The sequence below is a fragment of the Bacillus rossius genome, chromosome 1, assembly GCF_032445375.1.
Source record: "Bacillus rossius redtenbacheri isolate Brsri chromosome 1, Brsri_v3, whole genome shotgun sequence".
Classification (NCBI taxonomy): Eukaryota; Metazoa; Arthropoda; class Insecta; order Phasmatodea; family Bacillidae; genus Bacillus; species Bacillus rossius.
Genome location: NC_086330.1, coordinates 91,543,895 through 91,570,995, shown reverse-complemented (window position 1 = coordinate 91,570,995; position 27,101 = coordinate 91,543,895). Strand labels below are relative to the sequence as shown.

Sequence of the window (27,101 nt, the reverse complement as noted above, 5' to 3'; positions counted from 1 at the left end):
ACATACATAACTCTAAAACATTACGAAAATCCCGCGGAAATTTTGCCCCCGCTCAACGAGAGAAACCTCCGTGATCCCGAAAGGTTTCCCTGTTTCAGTGATCTTGCTCAGCCTTTTTCGTAAATGACTGAAGTGTTAGTATTCAAAATCGAATCGAATACGAATAATAAACTATTTGTTTTGATATTCAATAATTCGAATATTCGCACAAGCCTAGTAGTTACATTTTTATGTGTGGTCACGTAATATTTTTTTGTATTTTTTTTTGCCATGGTTCTTTTTTTGATAGCTGGCTAATGCAATATTTTTCTAGTCACATAGTAAGTAGAGAGAGAGAGAGAGTTTTGTAAGCATGAGAAAGACACTGGATTAAATCGAAGTGTTTTGCCATGTGCCATGATTGGCTGATATTTTTCTGTGTATTTTTGTTATTGGTCAGAGAATACGTCACATGAGCGCACTTTTTTCATTTGAAAGACAAAGGGTGGCCTTGGCATCAATCAGCATCTGTACGAGGTCGCTTGTCAGGTGGTAGCTCAGATTCAACACAATAATGTGGTGAAGAGAGAATTTCACCGCTGTGGTCCGGACTACACCGAACTTAAAACCTTTTTGGATCTGTTAAATAGAATTTGTTAGACCCCGGCTGTTAGCTGTTAATTTGTTTGCCCAAAACATGATAGAGTAATTTTTTCATTGTTCCAGAGTACGTACCATGAGTATTGTACCATGAGTATTGTACCATGAGTTGCAAGCAACCACAGGATTTACTTGCGAACATTTAATATTAATTTTTCAGTACCTACGAACAGAAAATTTGGGTTTTGAATCAGTGAAGGTGTTTGGTGCGAACAATTTTTATTTTCGACATGTATTTGTTTTTGTGTTCAGAAGATTGCGTACATGGTGAATGTGAATTTTCATGAATATTAAATAAAAACAATAAAAATCGGATTTTGTCTGAGACACGTCTTTTTTTTAAGTAATTGATCATGGACAGTAACAGTTATTTTCTAACTTAAATATTATTTCAGCACCCAAAAAAAACAACTCACAAGTGTTTATGTATGTGTGGAGTGTTACATAGTGTTGCTGTACAGTAGACCGGCGGGTGAAGTGTCGACATGCCCGCAGACCTGGGCCTGGGCTGCCAGCAAGGCCTAGCGGAGCCGGCCACGCCCACCAATCCCTCGGAGGACCCGGCCGTCCGCAAGCTGCAGGCGTTCTTCAGCCAGAGCGAGCAAGTGCGGCAGGAGATGAGTGTGCGGCTGGTGCTGGACGGCCTGCAGGTCTTCCTCTTCAGCGACATGGACGAGGTCAGTGGCCACCGCACTTGTCACTTCAGTGCCTTAAGTCTCCTGCTCCGTGATCGGGCACGCTACCCCGCTCAGTGACCGGAATGGCTTTAGTTTGAATTCCCGTGGAAATCAGGAAAGCCTACTCACTAAACTTAAGTATAGAAAATCCTACTTCAGAAGTGATTAAACTAAGTTTAGTAAGTCAGTTATGTAATGTGCTTAAATCCCCTTCACTTGCTTTCTAATACAATTTATTCTTTGATTTTCGCATTAGAATATAAGGTTGGGTTGCACAGTTGGGACATTAGGTAAGTGAAAGTATTACAATGAAATCAACCTGGAGAGATTTTGTTTGGATTTTTCTACAGCTGGCCCCATCTGAGAATTTGCTTATTATCCCAATACCAATCATCCTTTCAAAAAACTGTAAAACACCATGAAGCGTGTCTGTTTCTTGCCTTCATACATGTTTTGGAAATAACTTGATCCATGCAAACTAATATTTGAACAGATGTAAGTTAGTAATCATCATAATAGATATTGGAAAATAAAATAAATAAAAAATTGAAACAAAATAAAAAGTAGTAAATTAACATTCAATTTACAGTATGGTTTGTCACTATTGACAGATAAACAAACACAACAGTTAATATTTCACATGAATCAAAGATATTTAAAGAAAAAAAAATCTCATAAATTTAATGAAACCAGAATAAAACTGTAGCATTAGAAAAATAAGCACCAAAATGTAATTGAAAATTGTTTTATTAACAGCCTAATTATTTGGAATATCAGCAGCTTAAAGTAAATTTTTACAGCTGAATATGCATGGAATGATGGTGAATGTTTATTTTAAATTAAGTTTACAAATGTGTTGTTGAATATGTGCTTAAATAATTACCCTGGGTTGGTTTTTAACAAATATAATGTCACAAGTAAGCATAAATTGATCAATTAAAATATCTCAGCAGTGCTAAGAGAAGTACATTGAACTATGCTGTGATGCTACGTCTGCTGCCTGCTTGCCAGCGGAAGGCCAGCCAGGCCGGTGCTGGTTAGTGATGTGGCTGGTTGGAATTGGGGAAGATATAAAAATAAACTAGCCATAGTAAGTGTGTGTGCATTCTGTCTGTAATGTCTGTAGACAGTAGACATCTGCAAATTGTGATTTTTCAGTTCGAATCAAATTCGAATCGAATTTAAAAAAAATTCATGAGTTTCGAATTTTTTTCGAATTGAATTTGAGAATATTTATTAAAATAACATAGATCATTAAAAAAATTTTTACATACCACCTTTGAAAAACTTGTCACATAATTCACAGTTTAAATCAAGTAACTAACTGGTCATTTTATAAAGTGGAACATGGCTACGCACATTATTTACAGTAAAACTTATTTCCACTTTTCATGGGGTCAAAGTAAAAAAGTTTAAAAGGCGGGAAAGTGTAAATAAAGGGAAGACCATAAAAAGTATCACAGCTTCACAGCTTACCTTATTTAGCATGTTTGACTTTCAAGGATAAAAATATTAATAAAAATATCACAGCATAAGGAAGTTGTACAAAAGAAAAATAACAAATTTACCGTTTTTATCCCTTAAGCATCGCACATTTATTATGCAAAAAAAAATGTAAAGTAATCCATAAAAACAAAATCTCTTCATGGAAAGTGGGAAAGCACGCCAAATAATTTAATTTAATGAGTGATGCAATAAAACCATTTTATTCAGCGTAAAAAAAAAAAAAAGAAACCCGTAACAAGAACGTGATTTGTAACTATATGCCTAACGATTGTGCGGGTTAACTCGGTTGCTGACAGAGTGCGCACGTGCATGCAGTCTGCGAGCTATCAATATTAAACTTCGACTACGTGTGCGCGCTCTATACAGGAATACAGGAATCAACACCATAGATAAGGGATCAACACAACCAAACTGGCGCTGCTTACATTTTTATAAGGGGTATTAAGCAACTCCTGAGACGTTAAACATGAAGTTTATAACTTTTAAAAACGTCTTTAAAACAGGATTTACACATCAGATTACTTTGTATTAGGATTAATTAAGTTAGTAAGCAGTTTTATCAGAAGGAACGGCGTGAACTGCACAAAGCAATAGGCGCTGTAGAGTCAGCTAGAGTAAATATTGAAATTATTTAATGTATTTAATAATTTCGGTTTCTCTAGCCTACCTCTCTCAGTTTTAAGAATTGTATCTAGGATCTTGTGTCTGAAAGTCAAAGTAAAGTGTGTCAAAAGTATGTTAAATACTAATATCGTGACTAGACCTTGTAATAACGTGTAAACAAATTCAAATGTAATATTTATATTTGTGTGTAATGTTTGTCAAGATGGTGACAATACACTTTGACATGCACAAAATCACATTTTATATAAATAAACTTAACTAAAATAATTTATTTTAAACTACAGATGGAATTTGTTATTACTCTCATTTTAAAGCATCTAACAATTCTTTCACTTGAGTGAATTATCTTTACGATCAAATGTTAATTATTTGGATGTTATTTATTTTAACTAACTTCAGTCCGGTAGAGCGTGGACTACTGGGTACGTAACTTGCAGTACCAGTCAACCAAAATAGCAATACGTTCTTCCAATATCAAATTCCATCTATACTAGCTAATATTATCTAGTTCGGGATCGTGATTCCGGAATTTGATTTGTAAATCTAAAGATGAACAAGTTAATAGGTTTTTCTGTAAAAAGAATATGCTCTATAATATAAAAGATTCTAGTTCTGCAAAAATGTTCATCTTGTTTAAATTGTAATTCGTTAGGGTACTTCTATATTCAGCGAGTCTTCGGGTGATGGGGTAAGGGACCAAACCTTGCTGCAGGATACCCACGAGATGTGTAGGTTCTCGGAGAATCCTTGGTTCGACTCATCCAGGACTGCGAACTTGGTGTTGCTCCTCCGTTCTCTAGCGTGCGGCAGGAATACGCGCCGTCACGACTGCATCCTTCAGACTATGGTCTGCAACTGGGCTGGACTGCGCGACGGTCATCCTTCCCGGGCTCGAACTGCGACTTTTCAATCTTCGACAGGATTCTTCTTTCTTCGGAATTGTAAACGGCATTTATTCTTCGTAGTTTCAAAGCAAATTAAAGTCATTTGACGATCTCTTGAACATGGATATTTGTCGACTTCTCTTCTTAAGTAATTATTTAAAATCTTGACGTCTGAGTCTTATCTTCGTCGATTAAAATTATTATTTCCTTCAAAATCTCAGTCAATATTGGCATTAATAACCATTTTCAATCTTCTATAAATATTCAATTCTAAATTAATGTCAAAATCGTTGCGTTCTAGCTGTTGTCTTAATCAAGTCTCAATTCGTTCTAAAGAATATTTTTCCCGTCACTAGTAAACGATTTTCTTTAGTTTGTTGATAAAGCAAAACTAGTAAAATTACTAACCATTACTGACGTGTTCATCTTTAAATTAATAGTGGTTTCAAAAAATACTGCTATGCTAGCCTTGACAATATTTTAAAATAAAAATTAACATAGAGTAATACACAGACAAATTGATAACTAAAGAAATTTACAGTCTGAATTAATCATAGATTACAAATATAAACATACAGAATCGAATGTAATCAAACAAAATAAATATTAAAGGAAATTAAATATTTACTTTCTATAAAGTGTAAATATTTTGCTTATATAGCGCGTTGTAAACAACGGAAATTTATTGCATTACATCAAATGAAGTTAAAACGGGACAGAAATAAAATGGTTCAAATAATGGGAAAACGTAAATAACAATAACATAAATAAGGGGTTTCGCTGTATAATTTTTGTAAGTGGAAGATGAAATCATCCAATTACATTTCTTTTAAACATGGGGCGGGGGGGGGGGGGGGATATCTTATATTAGTGTATTTGGGCCAGATTTTGCAAGTCGATTTATTGTAAAATGAATTCGATTCAAATTGACGAATCGAATATCAAAAAATTTGAACTCGAATTCGGAAATGTTTAATATTCGCAGAACCTTAGTGGACAGGCACCAAACACAATCTTCATGTGTCTCTCTCAACACTTTTTTACGATGCAACATTACTAAGACTTTTTTTCTTGCGTGAGATTTCCCATGCTTTCAACTGTAACATTCCATGTCAAAACTGCAGCCCACACCCGCTCCCTTATTCTGCACTCAAATTTTGTAATGTACGTGCATGCTAGTTTTTATATAAGTAACTGACCAAGTCTAGCTTGCCGCCTTTTCTCTCATTGGAAAAAGGGATAGGTTTTTAAAAAGTATGTACAATAGACAGGAAGCAAAACAAAGGTATAAAAATGGTATTCTTTATCATTTTGTTAGATATTGCAGAATATGGATGGGCCCTAAGGTTTGGAGGGGGGAGAGAAGAGAACACAGGACTGCCGCCTCACCCCCTCTCGGAGTAATAAAGTAGAACAGATAGCAGACAAAGAAGGATGGTCAACACCAGTGCCATATTTCTTAAGCGCCAATAGGCTGACACACGGAACACAAAGACTTTACTCGTATCCATCGAACCCTACCGAAGACAGATATGTAAGTGGTGCAATCCCATATTAGATTCTTATGGCTAAATCTATAGCCGTGACCCTTACACAAGGCTGGCCCTATTGTGGGTAAATACAGTAGTTGATCGGCGTGAAAAATCTGTGAGGATGATTCCGATTACAACGATCGGTTATGGACCAATTGGAAATAGTTACCAGACCAGCTCAAGATTTTTTCTTACCTTACTGTGCAAGCCAGCCTAAACCTGTAGAGCTTGCTGGCATCATAGACCTAAATTAGATTTCTTAAAAAATGAGAAATTGCATATCTGTGTAAGTGTGAAGACTGAAGAGAAATATTGTGTACAACATTTTGAAATGATATTGTGTATTATGTTTGTGATTTATAATCGCTAAAATGGATTGACTACATTTATCAAATCTTTGCATGTTGAGGTTCGTAAAAAATATTTTTTTAAATATTTTTTCTCATATTTCAAGTTACAATACAGCGTAAGAAGGTTGTACAAGGTGAGAGAGACTTGCTGGTGGTTGCAGATCCTGAGCTCGCCAGTGCGGGACATGAACCACGGCCTGTGCAAGCTGGACGTCGGCGAGGCGACACTGTCCCTCGAGGTGTTCTCCGACCACAGCCTGGAGGCCAAGATGGTGCTGCAGTGCTGCCTGCTGGAGGATATTCGCACCGACAACTCCATCCTCATCAGGAAGTGAGCTATACTGCTGCACCACTGGAATGCAGGCTGTTTCAAAATCACTGGTACATGCATTAATAGGTGACAGACTACAACTACACAAGCACAAGTCACCATACAATGTGTGTTTGGAACTCAACCGGTGAAGCGCTACAGGGCGGTACGTGCTGTGTTATGAAACGATGAGAAACAAGAAAGAAAAAAAAAGAGTCTTAAGGAAAATGTTTTATACAACTCCAAGTAATCAAATCCCACATCACAACAACTGCTCAAAATTACAACTGCTAAACGTTTGACAGACTTCACATGTATCTTGTTGGAAAATGTTATCAAAAGAATCTTTCTACTTCTCTTGCCTTTGCCATCTGCTTTATTAATGTAGTGAATTTTGTTTATATAATATGGCTTCTACTGTATGTAATAACCTTATAGTTCTATCACGTAGCCATTGCATTTTGTGTGAAAGCATTGTGCTCACACTTTATTACTGTTTTAATGTTTTTAGCTAGAAATCTTTTAGTTGTTTTCTTATTTTGCCTTCAGCTCTTATAATTCTAATTCCCCTCCTTCACTTAGTAAGCTTTCTGGTCTCTGGGTTTTCCAGTTACAACCCACAGTTGCAGTTCGCATCTTCTCTTGTCACCCAAGGCTGGTGTTACCACCAGCAAAATGTCACAACCACATGTGTTCTCTTTATTTGTGTGTCTTTCTTCAAGTACCAGCCAGTGAGTAATCGTATAATGGTTGGTTGGTTTTTGCGTTTAATTAAATGCCTGGCTGTTTATTCTGCATCCCTAACCTGTTGTGTGAGAAACAGGAGGAGGGGCTGGTTGCAGGATCTTCCAGTCGCACGGCGGGGAGCGGCGCGAGGACGCCGGCCCCGTGTCCGTGTCCACGCCGCCCATCGTGGACGCTGCGTTCCGCCAGAGCGCTGCGGGCGACCGCTGCCTTGACGTGCTGGTGGAGCGCACGCGCCTCAACCTGTCGGTGCCGTTCCTCCTGCACGTGTGCCGCTTCCTGCTGGACAGCCTGCCGGGCGAGCGGCCGGCTGACGGCGGCGTCGTCAACCACGGCTACGTGGGGGACCTGGGCATGCAGGTGCGTTACCAGCATGCAGGCATTTTCATTTTGCTAAATTAACGTTTGATTGCTATGTTTTGCTAATTTCCCAACATAAATGCTATTTTATCAATCTTACAAATAATTTTTTTTTTTTTTTTGCTAAATTAGTTAAAATAACTAATTTGTAAAATATCCTATATAAAATGCCACATAACTGCTCCTATACATATTTCAATGGTTTTCAAATAAAATGTATTTTTTCACGGTTAGAAACCCTGCCTTGTATAAGTTCAGTGATCTGACTTACCTTAGTTTCATACTTTGCAGATTGTCTGCGACATACGTGCATGTATAATTTGATTAATTTAAATGTATGTTTGTCACTTATGACTAGAGATGATGAAAAATCGTTTTAACGATATATCCGCGGATAAATGCGACAAACCCGTTTACCAGCGATAAAATGTGATAAACTAACCAACTTGCGAATTTGCACTACATATTAAATAACCATTGTGTTATTTTGAGTTACTGGATTTTTTTTTGTCAGAGCACATGTTTTGTTTTCAAGCGCCAACCGGCAAGGCAAGGCTTTTGTGTTTGTTGCGTGTGTGTGCGTGCATGCATGTGTGGGTGCAGCGATAAGCCAGCGGAAGTTGTCAAGGCCAACCAGTATAGTCTGCACTAAAGTGCTGTAAACACAACTCGTGTCCCGGGCGATGTGTACAATAAATTACCGTACCGTATCTCTTTGCCTGTCACTCACGGTCATGGCCGCTTCCTTTAGAGCCACTGAAAACCACTAGGACCGCCCCGAGTCTCGATCCCGAGACCGCGGGTGACGGCACCCGTTCAGTGTAATTTAATAATGGTTACAAAAATACTGTGTTTTTCTCGCATAATCTTCGCACATTTTATTCTAAAATCAAGTTTGAAAAGTAAGGATGTGACGATTATGTGGAAAAAAATTTTTTTGTTAGGTAAAGTATTCATAAATACAAAACCCATTCATGGAAAGTACGTTTATTTACAAAGTGAAGTATAAAAGAGCATGCCAAAAAAATTTAATTTAATAATTGATGCAACAAAAACCTTTCTTCAACTTTAAAAAGAAAAACAAAATCTGTGATCCAAATGCAAGCCGAACGAACGTGTACAGTGAAACCTCTATTTAACAAATCTCAAGGGACCAAAATTTGTTGTGTTTGTTTTAAAGGGGTTTGTTAAATGGAGGTTTCGCACGATATATTTCTAGTCATCATAAAGCTTCACATAAATGGCTAGAACTGTCTTTCTGACTGTTTAATACGATATGAGGAATTAAACATGAAAAAGTACATAGAATACACTTGTTTAATGGCCAACCATTTGATGCTTGGAAATTATCAATTCCCATCCCCAGTGCTTCCTGGCATGCCTTTGTTGATGTTTGATGCCCTAGCCTCCATTAACCAGTCAAAAAGTATATTGTCCAAATCATTTTTACATAATTTCACACGTTTTCGATTTGTCCCTACCAGAAGAAGCGTTGTTATCGATCTGTGCTCGGTTGGATAATATGGTCGAAAGTGTAGACGCCGGGATGTCGAAACGTTTAGCCATATCACTTTTTTTTTCCACCTTCATCAACTGCATTTAAAATTTCTAATTTTATTTTAACGTCAATCTGTCGCCGCTTTTTAGGATTAGAATTCATTTTACAGTAGTAACGTGTTGATTTCCGTAACTACGCATGGAAATAAATAAACAACAGTGAAAACTGAAAAAATGGAAATTGTACTACACCATAGTTAAAAATATTTGCGTGTGCGCATCTTTAACCATAGAAACGCAAAATATACTAGCTGTTCGTCTTGCCAGAGAGATGGTACGAGAGGTTTCCGCCACTAGCGCTAAATGTACTCGCCATTTTGAACAAAGTGTGGCATGTATACACGACGTGTGTTAGCCATGATGCTTTGTAAGTTTATTGCCTTCCGCGATGGTGCTTATTATTTTAAGGTTATATGCACGTATTTTTAAGCAGTGAATGCAAAACAATTAGTGGATATCTTGTAGGAGATGTTTATTTTTGCGTGTTTTTTAAAAGCGGCAGTTCGTTGTAAAGGGAATTTCACTATTTCGGAATAAATAAAATTCGGTATTTAGAGGTTAAAACAGCATTGATCTTATGGCGGTTCGGCGGGACCAAAATTTTATTTCGTTGCATGGGGTTTTTCGTTAAATAGAATATTCGTTAATGGAGGTTTTACTGTAACTACCGTAGTAAACACCACAAGAGTGTGGGATATCAAATGTAGTTAACTGGGTACCGGATAGAGAGCGCGCAGTGCATCAATCAGTGAGATATCGATATTCGACTACGTGTGCGCGCTCTATACAGAAAGCAACATAACAAAACAGTTATTGCAATGAGTGCTGGCTACATTTTTGTAAGCGATACACCGCAGCAACGCAGACGAACAGATGAAGGTTATAACGTTTAAAAAGTCTTTAAAAGAAAATTTACACTTCAGACAGTTTCGCATTTCTGTTAATTAAATAAGTCAAATAGTTAATTTCCGAAAAATATTATATTTATACTTTAAAATACATTGTTTTATACGGAAAATATACCTACACAAAGCGCTCGGCATCTAATAGCGCGACCAAAAACATCATACGACGTTTACGCAAGAGGATTTTTTTATACAAATTTTGACGCCCTAAAATATGCAAGTGCGACGATTATATGATAAAAGAGGGTACATTTGTGTGATGACACTACCTTTTAATGAAAATTGGCTCTGAACTATTAACTCACCATGTTCATGCAAATACATACGTTGTGTTATATAGCACACCTCTTTAATATAGCCATGAATTACATGAGAAATAATGATTAAGAAATTTTAATGTCTGCTGCCTTTACAAGACTTAATTGGCATATGTAAATGTCAGGCATGCCAGGTGACATGATATTGATCTGTGTGTTAACTCACAGAGCAGAGAACTCTTAATGATCTCAGATTTGAAACGTAGCCACTTGGCGGGCAAAGCATTAAGATAACAGGGGGTAGCTATTTTGAAAAACGTTCATTGTTTACCTTTGCAAACGTAAGAAAATAACTTTATCGCACCATATATATGGATAGTATCAGGAAGACTGTGCACTTCGCTAGTAGCATCTATGGCCAGCACCAAGCAAGACTAGTGGCGCAAACTAGCAATGATTATGAAAATGGTGCACGCGCTTTACCAAGGCACGGATCTCATATTTTGTGCATTCATTAATCTTTGAACTGAATATACCCGTTTGTTATTGTTTTCTTACGATTGGATTGTTTGGTGTTTTACTTTTCTCAAGTTAAAATTTTATTGAAAATTGTTCTGTTGCATAAAGTTGTTTATAAAATGAAACAAACAAGCAAAAATTTCTTATTTTCTTTTTACAATAGCAGCGTAATTTTTTTATTTCTAATTTAGGCTTGGTGATTTTTCCCCCGCTCCAAGTAAGGTCTTCAAAAATTTTTTTAGGCCACTATTTCTCATGTCAGCTTTACTTGATTATGGACTGTATTTAACATTTCTGGTGGTTTTATTATATGTATATATAATGATGAATTCATATATTTCATTACTATAATGCAATTATTTACACATTATGTATTTAAGTTAAATCTGACATTGTGCTGGTATGATAGATTGAATTTATATAGTTTAAAACCAATTTATGTTATTTGTAATAATTGTTACTTAATGGGAAAATATTTTTCCCTGGAGTATCGAAAGTATCGAAAGTATCAAAAGTATCGAAAGTATCAAACTGAAAAAACAATACAGAATCGAGTATCGAAAGTGTGGTATCGTCCCACCTCTAGTCTGCACATATGTGGCGTATTCCAAAAATGATCCAAGGCTTGTTGGGTTGCGTTTATTGACTGGTTTCCATTTGCAGTGGCGCCGTAGGGATGAGAATCACTGGCGTGATTAGAATCAACGGCGTGATTCAAATCAACTGAAAGTGCACATAAAGATACAAAATGCCAAACTTACATGGCAGTACAAACCTTCCCGCACGGAATCCTTAAGTGGTCACAAGGGTTACCGTGGTCATACTGTAAGTTTTTTATCATGCAATACAAAATGCTGTAACGCTAAGGTGTTCACAGAGGAGGTTCCAAAAGTCCTTAAATTACTAAATGTTCTGTGAAAGGTTACGTTAATGCGATGACGGATAAAGCGGAAGAACAGCCAGAGGGTATGAAACTTGCTCAAGATGAGGACTGATGCATCCCTGTTGCCTAGACAAAGTGCGATACATAATTAGAAGACCTAAACCCATATAGGCATGAACAATTAAGTAAAGTGATGACTATGTGAAAGAACACCGGAGGGCCAATGTGGGATTATGATGAAGTCGGATGAAAACAAAAGTGTAGGGCCTTACGGTGCGAAAAGCATCTGGCTGGAATTCCCTTCCCTTGGTTGGCACAGCTTCCGCTAGGGACGGCTTTCACATGCAAACGTAAATTGAACGGGAATTTTAATGGGCTTTGGTGGGAAAGAAATTAGACTTATGGTTTGATACATTGGATTAGAGATAATCACCGGAGTGTCAATTGTGTTATTTATGATCAATGATGTTATAAAATTCATGAACCATTCAGGTCGTCCATGTTGGCCAATCGCTATATCGTTGAGCCGTTCGGCGTGCTGCACTGCACTGGCGGTTTGGGTTCGCATGTTTGTGGCACACTTACTTGTGAGATGCTGACGGATCATAACGGCATGTGTGACCAGAGGGAGCATGACGGGTGACGTCAGTTTATAATATATGAAGATAAATTAATGACAGCTTATAAGCTAAAATTTTAATGTTAAGTTTCGTAGTTTTTCACTGAAAGGTATAGAATGAAGGGGTCTCCACGATTATGATGGGTTCCAAAGCACAAATGTCAAGCTCCAAAATGGTGTCCATGAATTTGGTCATTCTAGAAGTTGGTTGCGAATGGATTGGCTTGAACCAATGCTTCCTACTTGAGCAGTTAACTACAGACTACGGTATGTCACTGTAATATAGGACTTCGTTGACTTTGAAAGGCTGTGCTCAAGTTATCAGTGCCTGTACTTTTATCGGCTGTTGTACTATTCTAAAGCTGTGAGTCTGGACGTTAGTGATTTCATGAACCATATTAGCAAGAAGAAGACACAAGGTTTCAAGTAATATTCGGTACGAAAGTCTAACATGTAATGCAATTGTTGCTAATGATACCTTAGCTCAGTTTGCTACCAGTGATCACACATCATGCGTGTCTGCCCTCACTGGGGTGTGCAACTAGGTGAAGACCCAGGCAGAATCCGCGAAGATGCCCCAGCGACCCCCGAGCTCTGCTGACAGCACAAGTGGTTACTTCTCCTCAGGCGCGTCATGCATCGATGACCTGCCAGGTATTTCTTCTATTTTTTCCTACTCTAACACCTAATATCTGGAGTAAACCACTCAAGTGTTTACAGAGAATGCTAAGCTGTGATGTGAAGCCTCGTTAGAGTGGCAGTATCGTGGCATATGTTCGTGAAATAGCTCTAATGAAAGTATCAATGCATACTACAAACATGTTTTTATGAAGTTCCACAGTTATTGGAAAGTAGTGGAAAAGATAAGATAGTCACTAGTGAAAAGTAATTACAAAGCCAGGTATAAAAATATTAGGGATGGGACGAATCCACATTTTGGTCGAATCCGAATCCTTGTTCGAATCCTCAGTGTTTGTCATCGAATCTCGAATCCCAGTCCCACACTAAACTTCACCACATGTTATTAAAAAAAAATCACAGATTTATTTTAAAAATTACATAGGCCTATGTATTAAAAAAAATCACATGTGTATTTATAAAATTATAAAATAAGTGCATAGTGTATACACCTGATATAAAATAGAGACAAATAACCTCAAAAACCACACACGTAAGTTTGCATCTGTCTAATTCTCTGTTAAATTAATCCTTCCTATGTTTTCAATAAAATACGTTTGTATAACCGACATCATTAAAAAAAAGTTACGCTTTTCTGCAATGTTATATTATTGAAGGTTGGAAATGATCGAGTAGTTATGCTAACTGACAAAATGCAGTGTAGTTTATCTTATGTTTGTGCTATTTCCGTTACCTTTATAATACAGTTTAGGTATACAATTTTCTAGATCTGGACGAACCTCAGTTCTCCGGTTTCGAAACGAACCGAACTGAATCAAACCACAGCAAAAAAATTTTGAACCGAGCCGAACCGAACCTCATACAGAAATAATTGTTTTGAATTAAAATGAACTGACCACCAGCATTTTAGTCTTTAACTGAATGGTTAGAAAGAAAGGTTCTCCAGCCATATGTAAAATTAAAACATTATATAGCTTAGCTTTATTAAAACATTGCAAAACATTTTATAAGTAAAGTTTATGCAATAAATAATGAAGGAAAGAAAACAGTTTAGAGAAAATAATTTTGCATTTAATTTCTTTATATATATATATATATATTAGGGATGGGCCGGTCGAATCCTCGAATCCTCGAATCCCACCGAATCTCTAGTATTCGAAAGATTCGAAATTCGAGGGAAAAGATTCGGGATTCGAGAAAAAATATTGATGTAAATGTGGTACTTTAAAAACTTAAATGCTTACAATATTCTTGGCCTGTTTACGTTTTCCTTGGAACACATCCTATTGAGGTACAGTAGAACCTCGTTAATACGTGATGGTCAGGACCGAGATAATCACGGATTACCGAATTTCACGGACTAGCGATTAAAAGCCCGGAAGGTCTTGTCAAGCTTCTCAGACACCGGCGTGCAGCTGGGTTAAGGCCGTTCACGGTAAGGGCCGGCTGTCTTCGAATTAGTTTCTCGGCTTAAAAAAAATACAGCACTGCCTAGCCATTAGTTAACGGTCATTTACAACAGCCGAAGAGAGAAAGATAAGATCGTGCTGACCTTGCACCCTCCCCCCTTCTCATAGTACAGCCAGACACGTCACTGGCCAGGCGCCTGCCGTGCGTTGGCGGTTGGAAACAAACAAAGGGAGACGGGAAGCAGAAGTAGGACATCCCCCTCAAGTTTAAAGAGTGACAAATGTGACAGCTGAAAGGGGGGCGACACAAAGGATCGGTACAAACAGCTTTGCAGAGTTTGGCGGCCCACGCGATGGCTTGTAGTGTTTGCCGCCGCCGGCCCGCGTGACGTTAATTTTAAGCGCTGACAATTTTTACTTCTTTTTTTTCTTTTTTAAATCGTCCCGGATTATCTGATTTCCGAATCAGCGCATCACGGATTAACGAGGTTCTACTGTATTGTACTTTTAATTTGTTATTATATAAAAAAAATTATGAAGCATGTACTGATTTGGGAAACTTACTTTATATTCATGAACATGGATGCATTGTCGCTACATTGGCATTAAATAAGGCATAAATCACATATGTATTCTCAGAATATGCTAAAAAATAAAATAAAGCACATTTAGGATCTAGACTAAATATGAATCTTGTTTTTTTTTTTTTTAAATAACTTTACTGAGAAATCTGTTACTTAGTAATACAACAATAATGCCGAATTTCATCAAGTTACGGTCGCACATGTAGTAATAACAATGAAATAATGAATGACAAAAATTAATACGTTATACAATTATTATTTTAATCGCAATTCAATTTTAAATATTCTGATACGTTCTATTTAAGAATTTTTTTAGGACCAAGTTTGGTTTGTGTAGACTACCAACGTTAAAATATGTATTATCTGAGAATTCCATGATGGCCAACCAATGAATTTGTTAGCCAATCATTTTTAGCTACATAAAAAATAACTAATATTAATATAAAAAAATTTAATTGGTAAACTAGAGAGAACACCCCTTCACTTTTAACTTCGGGCATATAATTCACTATGCTTTAGTGAGGCTTAATTTTAAAAGATGCACGACAATATTTCTTATGGCCTAAAACCATTGAAGCCAAGATGGTGCTTTTCAGTTTCCATTAAATATTTCAGGAAAACGTTTACCTTCATTTGGGACTTTAAACAAATTTAAAGTTGGTAACTACAAAATATTGTTCCATCGGATGTTGAATTTCGTTTTCCGATTTCCGTGGATACATGAATCACTGTACTCACAGATAATGCCTGAATGCCTTAAATCCACCAAGTCAGATTCTACAGCAATTGATGAAGTGACCAGATTCTTACGTGATCCTACAGTTAACCCAGAAATAAACATTCTCGAATACTGGAAAACTCAGTCTGCGTGTTCACCCAGGCTACATAAACTGTCCAAAAAATATTTGTGTTCACCACCTTCGACAGTGTTCTCTGAACATTTGTTCAGCACTGCAGGAAACATATTGTGACCAAAAACGGAATCGTCTTGATCCAGACCGTGTCAAAATCCTTGTTTTTTTAAATAAAAATTTAAAGGGTTAGATAGTTCTGCATAATGTTTAATTTTTTCTCTTAACTTATAAATTATTTTATAATTAACCCTTGAGAACTGGATTCGGATTCGAGGGGTGGATTCGAGGTACTGTTTGGGATTCGGATTCGAGATTCGGATTCGAGAAAAATGGGATTCGAACCATCACTAATATATATATATATATATGTGTGTGTGTGTGTGTGTGTGTGTATATGTATATATATATGTATATATATACACACACACACACACACACACTTTTAATTCATGAAGAAGTTCCATCTTAATTTCAAAACGACTATCTTCCTTTTTCAATGTACACTAACCTTCATTTAAAAAAATATATTATAAAGATGACAAACATCCAGCATAAGGCCACATAACATATTTTTGTGGTAGACATAACCTAACATTTTTAATAAGTAAAACTTTTTAATAGGACATTAAAACAAAGTCGAATGTGAATTAAGTTACCTATCTACATTACTGACTGCAGTTGCTGTTTTCTTGGAAGAATGCTGCTCGCCAGAAGAAACTTTAGACATTTTTTGGTTTGGTTCTGGGTAATCTGGATCGTCATTATCTTTTCTCCATTTGTAAAACTTAAACGACGTAATCCTGCTCATTGAAAATCACATCAAGAACAATAATATTGTAAACGTAACGTAAGAAGTGTGGTTATAAAAATTTGCGTCGGAAAAAAGAAAACACGAGAAATAATGATGGCTGCCGCGACTACGCTAGTCAACTTAGTACCGTACTGTAAAATTTACTGGACCAGTACTTTTAATACACAAGATTAAATTAATATTTTCAGTACCTGACTGTTATAACTAGGCATGGTCGGGCAGAGAAATTTGACTTCGGGCGGGCTCGGGCGGGAAATTGTCCAAAATTTTCGGGCTCGGGCAATCTTGGTCGGGCATCAAAATCAGTTAAAGAAATTAATTTTGAACATAAAATAGGCTGTACTTAAGTTTGCATTGACAAGCCTGAACTGTTTTTATTTATTTACTATACCGCACCAGTACCTAATGGTTACACTGATATGAAAGTTAAACATTCAATTAAAAAATAGAGTGCATATTAATCTTGGAAATAAAATGCTTATTAACTAAATTATAATTGTGCAGCTAATTTTCATTCAAGAACTAACTTATAAATAAAACATGTTCTTAAATTACAGTGTACATCACTTAATTAATCACTCAAAATAGGTAATTTTTTTTGCATGTCCCTTGGTTAGATTTTGACTCAGCATGACTAGTTCTTCAATGTGTTCATCCACCAGTCGCTCTCTTCGATACGTGCACACATTTCCTGCCGTAGAAAAAACTCTCTCACTTGCGACTTCACTGGCTGGAATTGGTAGATACTTAAGAACCAGATCCCTCAGGGCTGGAAAGCGTGCAACATTGTCAGCCCACCAGTTGCAGGGATTTTCATTCTGTGGTAGCAGAGGTTCTAGCAAGTAGCTGTCCAGTTGTTCACATGGAGAAGCTAGCAAAGAGATTCCTGATCCTGATGGGCGGTTTTCTGCCGAAGCTTTTTGTACTCTGCTCCAAATACTGCTACTTTGGAAACTGGATCTTTCACCGATAGTGACAGGAACAATATCTGAAAGAGTACCGAATCTTGACAATAAACATGTTTTTTAAATTAATTTTGTGTAAAAGTGAATGAAATTACATGAAGGGAGCTTGAAATTTTACAATTAAGTCTAATATTGAATATGCATTCTTAAATTAAGTAACCTAGTATACTGAACTGTTAAGAAATGGACAACTCTCTGTGGGAGTTTCAATATAAATACTTCACAATGAAAAGTACTTGAAGTTGAAGTAGGCCTACTTTTTAGTTTTAATTTCATTCACTTTAAAAGCTTGACAATTGAAATTATAAATTTCTGCTTTCAATTTGAAACCAACCTTCCACAATTTTCTCTGAAGGACTCAATTCTTTCTTTAACTTCTTGATAATGATATCCCTTCGTGTTTGACTGAAAACTCCATCCTTGAACCTAGGGTCAATGATAGTGCAGTAGCAATGAGGTTCCAAATTTTCAAAAATGGGAAATCTTGATCTGATTGCAGCAAAAAGATTCTTAGCAAAATTTTTTGCTGATTTCTGGTTGCATTCATCATCTATGTAATCCTGTAAAAAGGAAGTAAGCCCGTACAAAATAGGGATAACCAGTGAAGCAGTTGGTAGGTGGTCGGTACTGACGTCCTTAGTTGCTTCGTCCAAAGGTTTCAACACCTCCACATAACCAGAAATAAGCTCCCAGTCATTTGGAGTCAAGTTTTCACAGTCAGATTTTACAAGATCTATTGACAAAGGTAATTTTAGTTGCAGCAGTCTTTGAAGCATTGCATACTCGCTGACCCGAGTCTCAACATCCTGCACTACTTCTAATGGGCTCAGCCCACACTCTTCTTGCTGCTTTCTCAGATTTTCAGAAGCAACATTACTGGACTTGTAGTGACCCACAATCTTCCTAGCTTTAGACAACACCTGAGAAGCTCCAGTTGTTGCCTTCTTAGCATCTGTTATTGTCAGCTGCAGAGTGTGTGCGAAACATCTCATGCTAGTTAACTGTGTAGACTTCTTCATTGCTGAGCACATGTTTGCAGCATTGTCTGTTATACAGTAAATGGGTATTTTCATCTCCAATAGCTGATACTCCTCCAAAAGTAACTTCACACACTGAGATATTGCGTCTCCTGTATGACTACCATCAAAATGTTTGCAACCAAGGCAATAGCATTTCATCTCAAATTTGCTTGTAATATAATGACAGGTGAGTGACAAAAATGAAATATTACTCCTAGAAGACCACATATCACTGGTAAGAGACAGTGACATTAGACTGTCCTTTTCTGAAGTGATGGTTGACTTTATGTCATCTTTCATGGATTTGTACAGTGCTGGGATGACTCGACGAGAAAATGTTTGTCTTGAAGGAATAAGATACTGAGGTTGTGCCTCTTGAAGCATTGCTATGAATCCCTCTTCTTCAACTATACAATAAGGATGTGAATGCTGAGCTATCCACTTTCCTATATTGTTGGTAATTCTCACTGCTTTGGGATGAGAGGATGCCCATTTCTGTGTACCTGTGAACTGTTAGCAAGCAGCTCCACCGGCCTTAAACACTGCTTTGTGACTACTGAGCAGTCAGCATGCGCCGTGCGTACGCGCGCACGTGCGCGCGCGCATGTGTGTATGTGTGTGAGAGGCGGGCGACCAGCTGCATCGTTAGTCAGCCAGCGAGAGTGTAACGGTAAATGTTGACCTTGACCACTTCCGCTGGTTGCAGGGCTCGCTCTCTTATATCTGTCTCCCCCTCCCACAAACACACTTGCTGACAGGGCTCGCTCTCATATCTGTCTCCCCCTCCCTTAAACACACTTGCTGACCGGGCTCGCTCTCTCTTCACCTTCTTTATCTTATCTCTCACGCACACTTACTTCACCGGCTGATGCCGGGCCGGCGGCGGCGTGGCGTGTTCCTGTAGCTGCCGCGTGTTCCAAACAAAGAAGCTTTGTTTACTTGTGCCGTGCGGTATTGCCGTTTTCCAAGGTGCCCGATATTTTCGGGCACTGAAATACCCGCCCGGAATTTCGGGTATGCTTGATACCCGAAATACTGCCCGAAATTTCGGGTACCCGACCATCCCTAGTTATAACCAAAAAGGCCAAAGAAACCAAATACATCCCAGTAATTTAAAATACGTAATGTACGTAATGATTTCCCACCGCATTTGTCTTGTGTTAACTTGATCACGTTAGTTTTGCCGAAATACGAGAGTTCTCGTACATGCGCTTTAGTTTAACGTATGGGGTACGCAATTTTTGGTAATTTTACAACACTTCTCGTACACGCACTATAGTTAAAGGTATAATATACAATACCTTTGGCATTTGTACGATAGTTTATGTTACGTAGTACGAGAAATGCATACAAAATTCTTTAAAGTAAACAAAAAACAAAGTGCGCCTATATGAAAAAATACTATGCGAGTTATGCGACGATTAATAATTTTTATTTTTATTTTGTCTGCGCTTGAAACTGTTGAGGCGACGATTATGCGATTAAAGTCGGAATATTACAAGTAATGGAATTTTGTTGTGCTGTTTTGTGAATGGTCTCAAATGGGGGTTAGAAAATTAGAAAAACGTAATTTTTTTTAAACGAACGTTCGATTTTTCGAATATATTTTAAGAGGTTTCGAACCGAACCGAACGTAAGGGTTCGTTTCGGTTCGTAATTTTCGAACTTCGCCCAGCACTACAATTTTTAATTACTACCTAAAACTCTTAAAAACCCACCTAGAATCCCACCTCGAATCCCACCTCGGATCCTACGAATCCTTGAATCCATAGGATTCGGTATATTCGACGAATCCAAGATTCGAAAATCCCATCCCTAAAAATATTCACTCACACGGCAGAATCTCTGAGTCATGCCTTACTGATTAAAAATGAAATTGTTTGTATTTGAGTACAACTACTGGAAGTGAAATAGTTGCTTCACTGAATGATCAAAACATTCATACAATTGTATTAAAATTTTTTGTCTCTTTAAGATTGTTTCCTAGGTGACAACAAGATAGGGGACAAGTGAGGTTGGTCGACTGACTACACTATTTTCACAAATCCATTAATATTCATTTTTATTACATTCAACAGCATGGTTATCCACTTATATTCTACAATAAATCCTATGACTGAATGTTATCCCACTTGTTGACCAGCATGAGACAAAAAAAATTAATATGAAATAATAATCACTTTAATACGTAAATTAACCTGTCATTATCTACACATTACTATCTACAAAAGTGTTGATCTACATCCAACTGTCTAAAAGTTTATTGCAGAGTGAGACATACAACTAAAATTACAAGTCAGTGAATTGTTTTTTCTCCATTTAGTGTTTACTTTTAAACTTCTTTAAATTTTCTGAATGGCAAGTGGGGTTCTTAACGGAAGATTACTAGCCTTAGCTTCCAGTGAGGGTTGTCGACCATGCAGGTTAACTTCTCCCCCAGTGAGCAGCTTGTCTTCCTCTCTGTCCTGTTTATTCCGGCTCTGGATGCAAAGTTCCTCTTCTCACTCACTAAGCAAACTCTAACTTGTTCAGTGAGTTGTCACCATCCCTTGGTTACTCGGGGTCGTCTCTGCTGACCCCCTGGTGTGGATCTGTGCTACTCACTCTCGGCACTTGGTCGGTGAGAACATATTCGTTCTACAAGTTTCTTACTTGTTAGCTGACTCTCTCTTCTCTTCTTCTTTGCTGTAGGAATCACGTTCGTAGCTAGCAGTGGTTGCTACTCACCCTCTTCACTCACTGGATAAGTTACCAACTCATACAATGATTTCACTACTTGCCCTTAGACAGCTGCGGAGTGTTTTCATCATTGCAGCTTCATCAGCCATCCCACAGCCTTGACGCCTTCTGTGATGATAGGTGACCCGTGCTGTTTTTTGTAGGCTCGTCGCTCGCTAACTGTCTCTAGGGCCTTGAAGACTGAATCAAGACTGATCGCCTGTTCTTAAGCACTCCTTCTGCACTGATGACAGCATTATATCATCGTGTTCTGGAAGAACGTGCAGGTCACTAAGCCTCACTCTGCTCTCCAGAAGGTTCGAGACGAAATTCGGGCATTGACAGCTTTTGAATCCGGCTACAAGAAGGTTCCACAAACTATTTGAGCAATTCAGTGGTCTTCAGTCCGGGGATGCGTCATATGTGGACGATTCACAGCTCTCCAGTCCGTGATTGGCGCTTGCACGTGGGCGGAGCTGTAAAGATCATAAATACCCCATGACAAAATAATTTTTGGACATACAAAATGTGTTTTTTTAGTTATTTTGATGCATGCTGCCACCGAACATTGATTCCCTCGCCCCACTGTCACCTCTCTTCACAACCGTGGCACCGGCTGCCCATCTTCATTAGCGCCCATGTGAATGCTGCTGCGGCTACCCATCCCAAAACACATCCAACTGGATGCTGCTGCCTAGGCCACAAAATGTTTGCTATTGTGTTTTTTGAATAAAATAAATGGCCTTGCACTGGAAATCACCTAGATTTTTCCTTTACTGACTGCCCAACCTGAACAACCTGAACACGACGCGAAGAAGGCAAATGTTCTTGGCATCCGTGCCTCTGGTGACTCGGCTGCCTTGTGGCGAGATAGGCACTGAGACCTGAATGTGGTCTCAGCACTTCGTTTCTGAGGAAAGGAACTGCAGATAGGGGAACATGTAAGTACCGCCGGCGCGGTGAGTGGACACAGTGCTGTGTGCGGCAGGGCTATCGGTGTCGCTGCAGCTGCGCAAGCCGGAGGTGATGGTGTTCGCGGACGCGGCGGGACACGCCCTGCTGGTGCGCAGTGAGCTGCTGCTGGAGTACAGCAGACACAGCGGTCGCGACTCGCTGGTCTTCTCGCTGGCGGGACTGCACGTGCTCTCCCGGCTGCAGGGTGGCCGGCACGCTTCTCACGTTGTGAGTACGGCACAAGCCATGGATGCTTGCTGAAACAATACACAGTTGATTGTAGACACTGAAGGAAACTGCTGCTTTGTGCATGTTGTACAAAATTATGATAGTTCTGTACAGTACACAATAAATCACATGCATTTCAGAAGTTCAGTGTTAAGTTAATAAAACATTGCCATGTTTCAACTTCAGAAGAAATAATTGTGCAACTTTTATAAATATTTTTCAAACTCTTATGTAAATTGGAATACTTCTGCAAATCTAACATCAAAAAATATTCTGCGTTACATATACACTGGATCGCAACAAGTTAGAAGAAGTAAATGGGCATGGTAAACCAGGCCCCTCTTGACCAGACTTTCGATTAACCTGTACAGGGTTTAATCTAGGGATGGGAAAACCGATTCCCAATTTCATCGATACCTACCGATTCTACTTAAATAATCGAGAATCGAGAATCGATAGAGACCTGAAATTTTCGCGATCGCGATAACGCGAAAAATAACGTGAATTTCATTGATTTTCGCGAAATAATACGATTTCGTCTAGTTTTCTGTATACACGCGAAATTTTAAGAAATGTACGGTAACAAACTTGGTTTCATCTTGAGTTCGCCGGCATCGCCATTGTCAGAACTAAAACTAACCAACCTTAGCGGTAGCCTGCCACTGTTTACGTTTCGAAAATCACATACTTTACATGTATGTATGGAAGAACGAAATATATTGCTGCTAAGATGTGACCACAACACAAAATAAACATAATGTACGCAACCACAACTCCACGTCATAAATGAGCGATACTGTTGATGTAATGGCTGGAAGGAGGCGGCAAGTTGTGAGCAAGCGGAACCAGCTTGGCCAACCCTTCAGCAAGAAATGTCTGTACGAAAATGTCATTTGGACCGTATTTCCCGATCCAGGTCCGTACATGAATTTTTTTTTACGATTATATTAATAAAACTATTGCACAATAATGACTTCGTGATTTAATTTTGCCATGAAATAGAATTACGAAATAAACGAACTAAAATCTTGTTCTCACACAACGCAGTTATGGAATAAACGATTTGTGACGCCACAAAAGATTGCATGCTGGGAAGAATCAGCTTTTATTTCACAAACAACCGGCACTGGCAGTCATGCGCACGTCTGCCGTAAGGATCAATGCTATGTGTTTGTAACGCGATTCCAGCTGAAGTATAAGATAAACACCGTACAACCATACATTGCCACTTCTTTCGTTTAATGTATCGTATTTTATTGCTGCATGGGAACATTAAAATAAAATAACTTGAGTTTGTGTAACAATATGCCGAAAAATGCTGCAAGTGCGCGGCAACGTGCCGACGATTTCAAAAGCGACGGGCTATATGCACCCGATACGGCGACGTTAATGTGCAAATTTTGTAATTGTAAAGTCGCATTTGAGAGAAAAGACACCGTGATAAAGCACACTAAGAGCGAAAAACACATAACTAAAAGAAAAAAATATGATGATGGATGTGCTGATAAAAAAATTCAGAGCTCTGTTGCAGAGTGCTTTGGTAGTGCTAAACGTAAAAAATCAGACGTCGAACATTTGGCACTGAGGACAACAGAGGCCTTCGCTAAAGCTAACATACCTCTTCAAAAATTGGATGATCCTAACATAAGGGCATGGTTAAATGAATTTGTGGCAGGTTCTGGAGACATGCCTTGTGTCAAAACACTGAGGGAAAAGTATGTTCCTAAACTTGCTGAATACCACTTTGAAAACGTGATGGAAATTGTTAAAGATAAACTAATTTTTATCTATTCGGATGAGACTACAGATAGTCAGGGAAGATGTGTTTTTGTGGTACTCTTTGTAGTGCTCCAAGAACCAGTAGGCGAACCTCAGGTAGTAGTAGCTTCAGTTAATTTTCTTGCAAAAGCGGATGCGACCACATGTGCACAAGTTATTTCAGAATGTGTAAATAAGTATGCAATTTCATACAAGAACATCAGAGGTTTGGTTACAGACTCAGCTCGCTACATGACAAAGTATGTCAACAGCTTGCAAGTTCTGTATGGAGATCACGTACTCCATATTCAGTGCTGGGCCCACAAAGTTGCCCTAGTAGGAAATGTGTTGTCATGTGAACTTGTTGAGGTAAACGATGTCGTAGTGAAGGTAAAGTCTGCCTTTTTAAACACTCGCAAGAGGAAACACCAATATTTGCAATATTTGCGAGAAGAAACTGTGAAACCAGATAAATTGTTTCCAATGCCAGTCAATACTCGTTGGAATTCATGGTTTCGTGCAGTGTTCTACCTGGCTGAATATTTTTTGGAAATCATCAACTTTTTCAGAAATAGTGACTTTCAGGAAACTAACAATGCAGGAATTAAGTATCTGATCATGCTTTCAGACAAAGAAGTATCCGTAATTTTAGCACAGTGTATTTTTGTACAGCAGCATGCTTCTGAAATAATGGATCTGCTAACGAAACTTGAAGGGTCTAAGTACCCTACATCACATACTCTGTATGGGGATCTGGAAAATATACAAAAAGGTTTGGACTGTGCAGCAAAGGGTATATTTTCCAATTCGTTCGAAAACAGTAGTGTCCTCAAAAATTTGAACACCACTGACATTGCACATGTGAAGCACAACTGCCAAAAAGCCACAACACTGTGCATGAACAAACTGCAGACACTCATGAACAGTGATCCTTGTGCACATGTTTACAGGTCATTGAACCAGCTTTTCAACCCTAAGAACATTCTGCTTAACAAAACTGAAAACATAGTTACACAACTAAAATCCATTGCTGACCTGAAGATGATAGACAGTGTTGACCTTTTTAAAGGGTACCAGTCTCTAAAAGATGCAGCAGAGTCACTGTGCAGAGCTGGTGAAGTTGTTGATGTAGTGAAAATTCTCACTGCACTGACAACTGACTGTCAACAGTTTGCTTCAGCTGTGCTTAAATCAATATGGATGCCTACAAATAATGTTGAGAGTGAGAGGTTGTTGAGTCACTACAATATTGTTGTTTCAGATAGACGGCAGAACTTAAAAGAAGAGAATATTGAAGTGTTTACAATGCTCTCCTTTGATGATTGATATATATATATATTTTTTTTAAAGAATTTTATGCAACAGTTATGTTAAGCTAATGTGTGTGTAAAATTTTTACAAGGAAATTATTAACACATAGTGTTCAATAGTGAAATGAAATGTTTTTGTGGTTCTACATATGATGAACAGTTCTTTAATTTATTATGTTATGTACTGAACAATGCATTAAGCAACCAAGTGACTAAAAAATTTCTGTATGGAAGTTTCACAGTCAGTGGTGAGCAATTTTTATGTACAACTGGAAATTTAATGTTTTCATTGTTATTTATTTTTGGTTTAAGCAAATGTAAAGAGTGTGTTTAAATTAGGATAATTATAAGCTATGCCAAAGAAAATTAATTACGTAACAAATATTAAGCCTATACAGTTAAAACTATTTAATTTAATTATACAGATAAAAAAATAACACCGCTTTTTTACACCGCTTTTTGGCAAAAATAATACCGCTTTTGGCCAAAAATAACACCGCCAATTTCAGGTCTCTAAGAATCGATGATAAAAGTCGATTCCCGCATGTAGTCAAAAAAAATTATTTCACAACATTGCAAAACTGTCAGATACAATTATTTAACGACTCTTTGAGTGGGGTTATGACTGACTAGACGCATATATAACAGTCATATTTCCCCAAATAAACAATATCTAAAACTTGGGTCGATGTTATACACAAGTCAAAGTACAAAAATTATTTATAAAAAAATTATCACTGCGTATTAGTAGGGGCTTGTTCTTTTCGCGATCGCGATTAAACAACGATAAACGCGAAATCACCGTAAAATACAGTTTTTACGTGAAATCGCCACAACACAGCGTTTTTCCACGTAATTTAGTATTAAAACGCGAAATCGCAATGTTTTTACGGTAAATTTAAATACTGGGTAGAAGATTTGTCTCGTCACTGGTAAACAAACACCGCAACATGGCCGCCACTGAACATTAATCATAAATGCACTAAAGCAAACAAAAGCTTACACACGCTCACGTTATAATGTTAAACCCAAAAATATACTGTAAAAATACGCAAAACTACGGCGTTTATTTTCCTTTCCGGCATAATGTTTGGATAGATAAGACAAACAGGCAAAGTTTTAAAGTCCACGCACACCGCTCGGGGCACTGACGTCAGCTTGGAATAGTAACACCAAATAAATACAAAAGCAAGCAGATGATTGGGCGAACGGTGTTTGGAACAGCCTTACGTGAGTGGCCATACCACGTCAGCCGGGGGCGCTGGCATATAGTTGGAACAGCGTCGTTGTATCAAGCAGATTATTGGGCGAACATTGCTACTTCGTCACGCAGCCGTACAGGGCAGCACAAGCATTTTAAATCGCGCGAAAAAGCGGGAAAATGTAAACAAACATTCATTTTCGAATGGTGTGACGATGACAATAACAACGAATGAATTTTTGTTTCTTAAATGTAACTTAATGCCGAAATACCACAATCAAGTAC

General features: G+C 38.0%; 1 protein-coding gene across 1 annotated transcript in view; it reads left to right on the top strand.

The window, feature by feature from the left end:
• The window catches only part of LOC134539961 (intermembrane lipid transfer protein VPS13A-like), a 392,760-nt gene that overhangs the window by 206,827 nt on the left and 158,832 nt on the right, over positions 1–27,101 (top strand). The window contains exons 26-30 of the mRNA XM_063382355.1: positions 1,135–1,316; positions 6,374–6,543; positions 7,365–7,626; positions 12,912–13,020; positions 22,354–22,547. Coding sequence (XP_063238425.1) covers positions 1,135–1,316; positions 6,374–6,543; positions 7,365–7,626; positions 12,912–13,020; positions 22,354–22,547 — 917 coding nt within the window. The remainder of the gene's footprint in view (positions 1–1,134; positions 1,317–6,373; positions 6,544–7,364; positions 7,627–12,911; positions 13,021–22,353; positions 22,548–27,101) is intronic.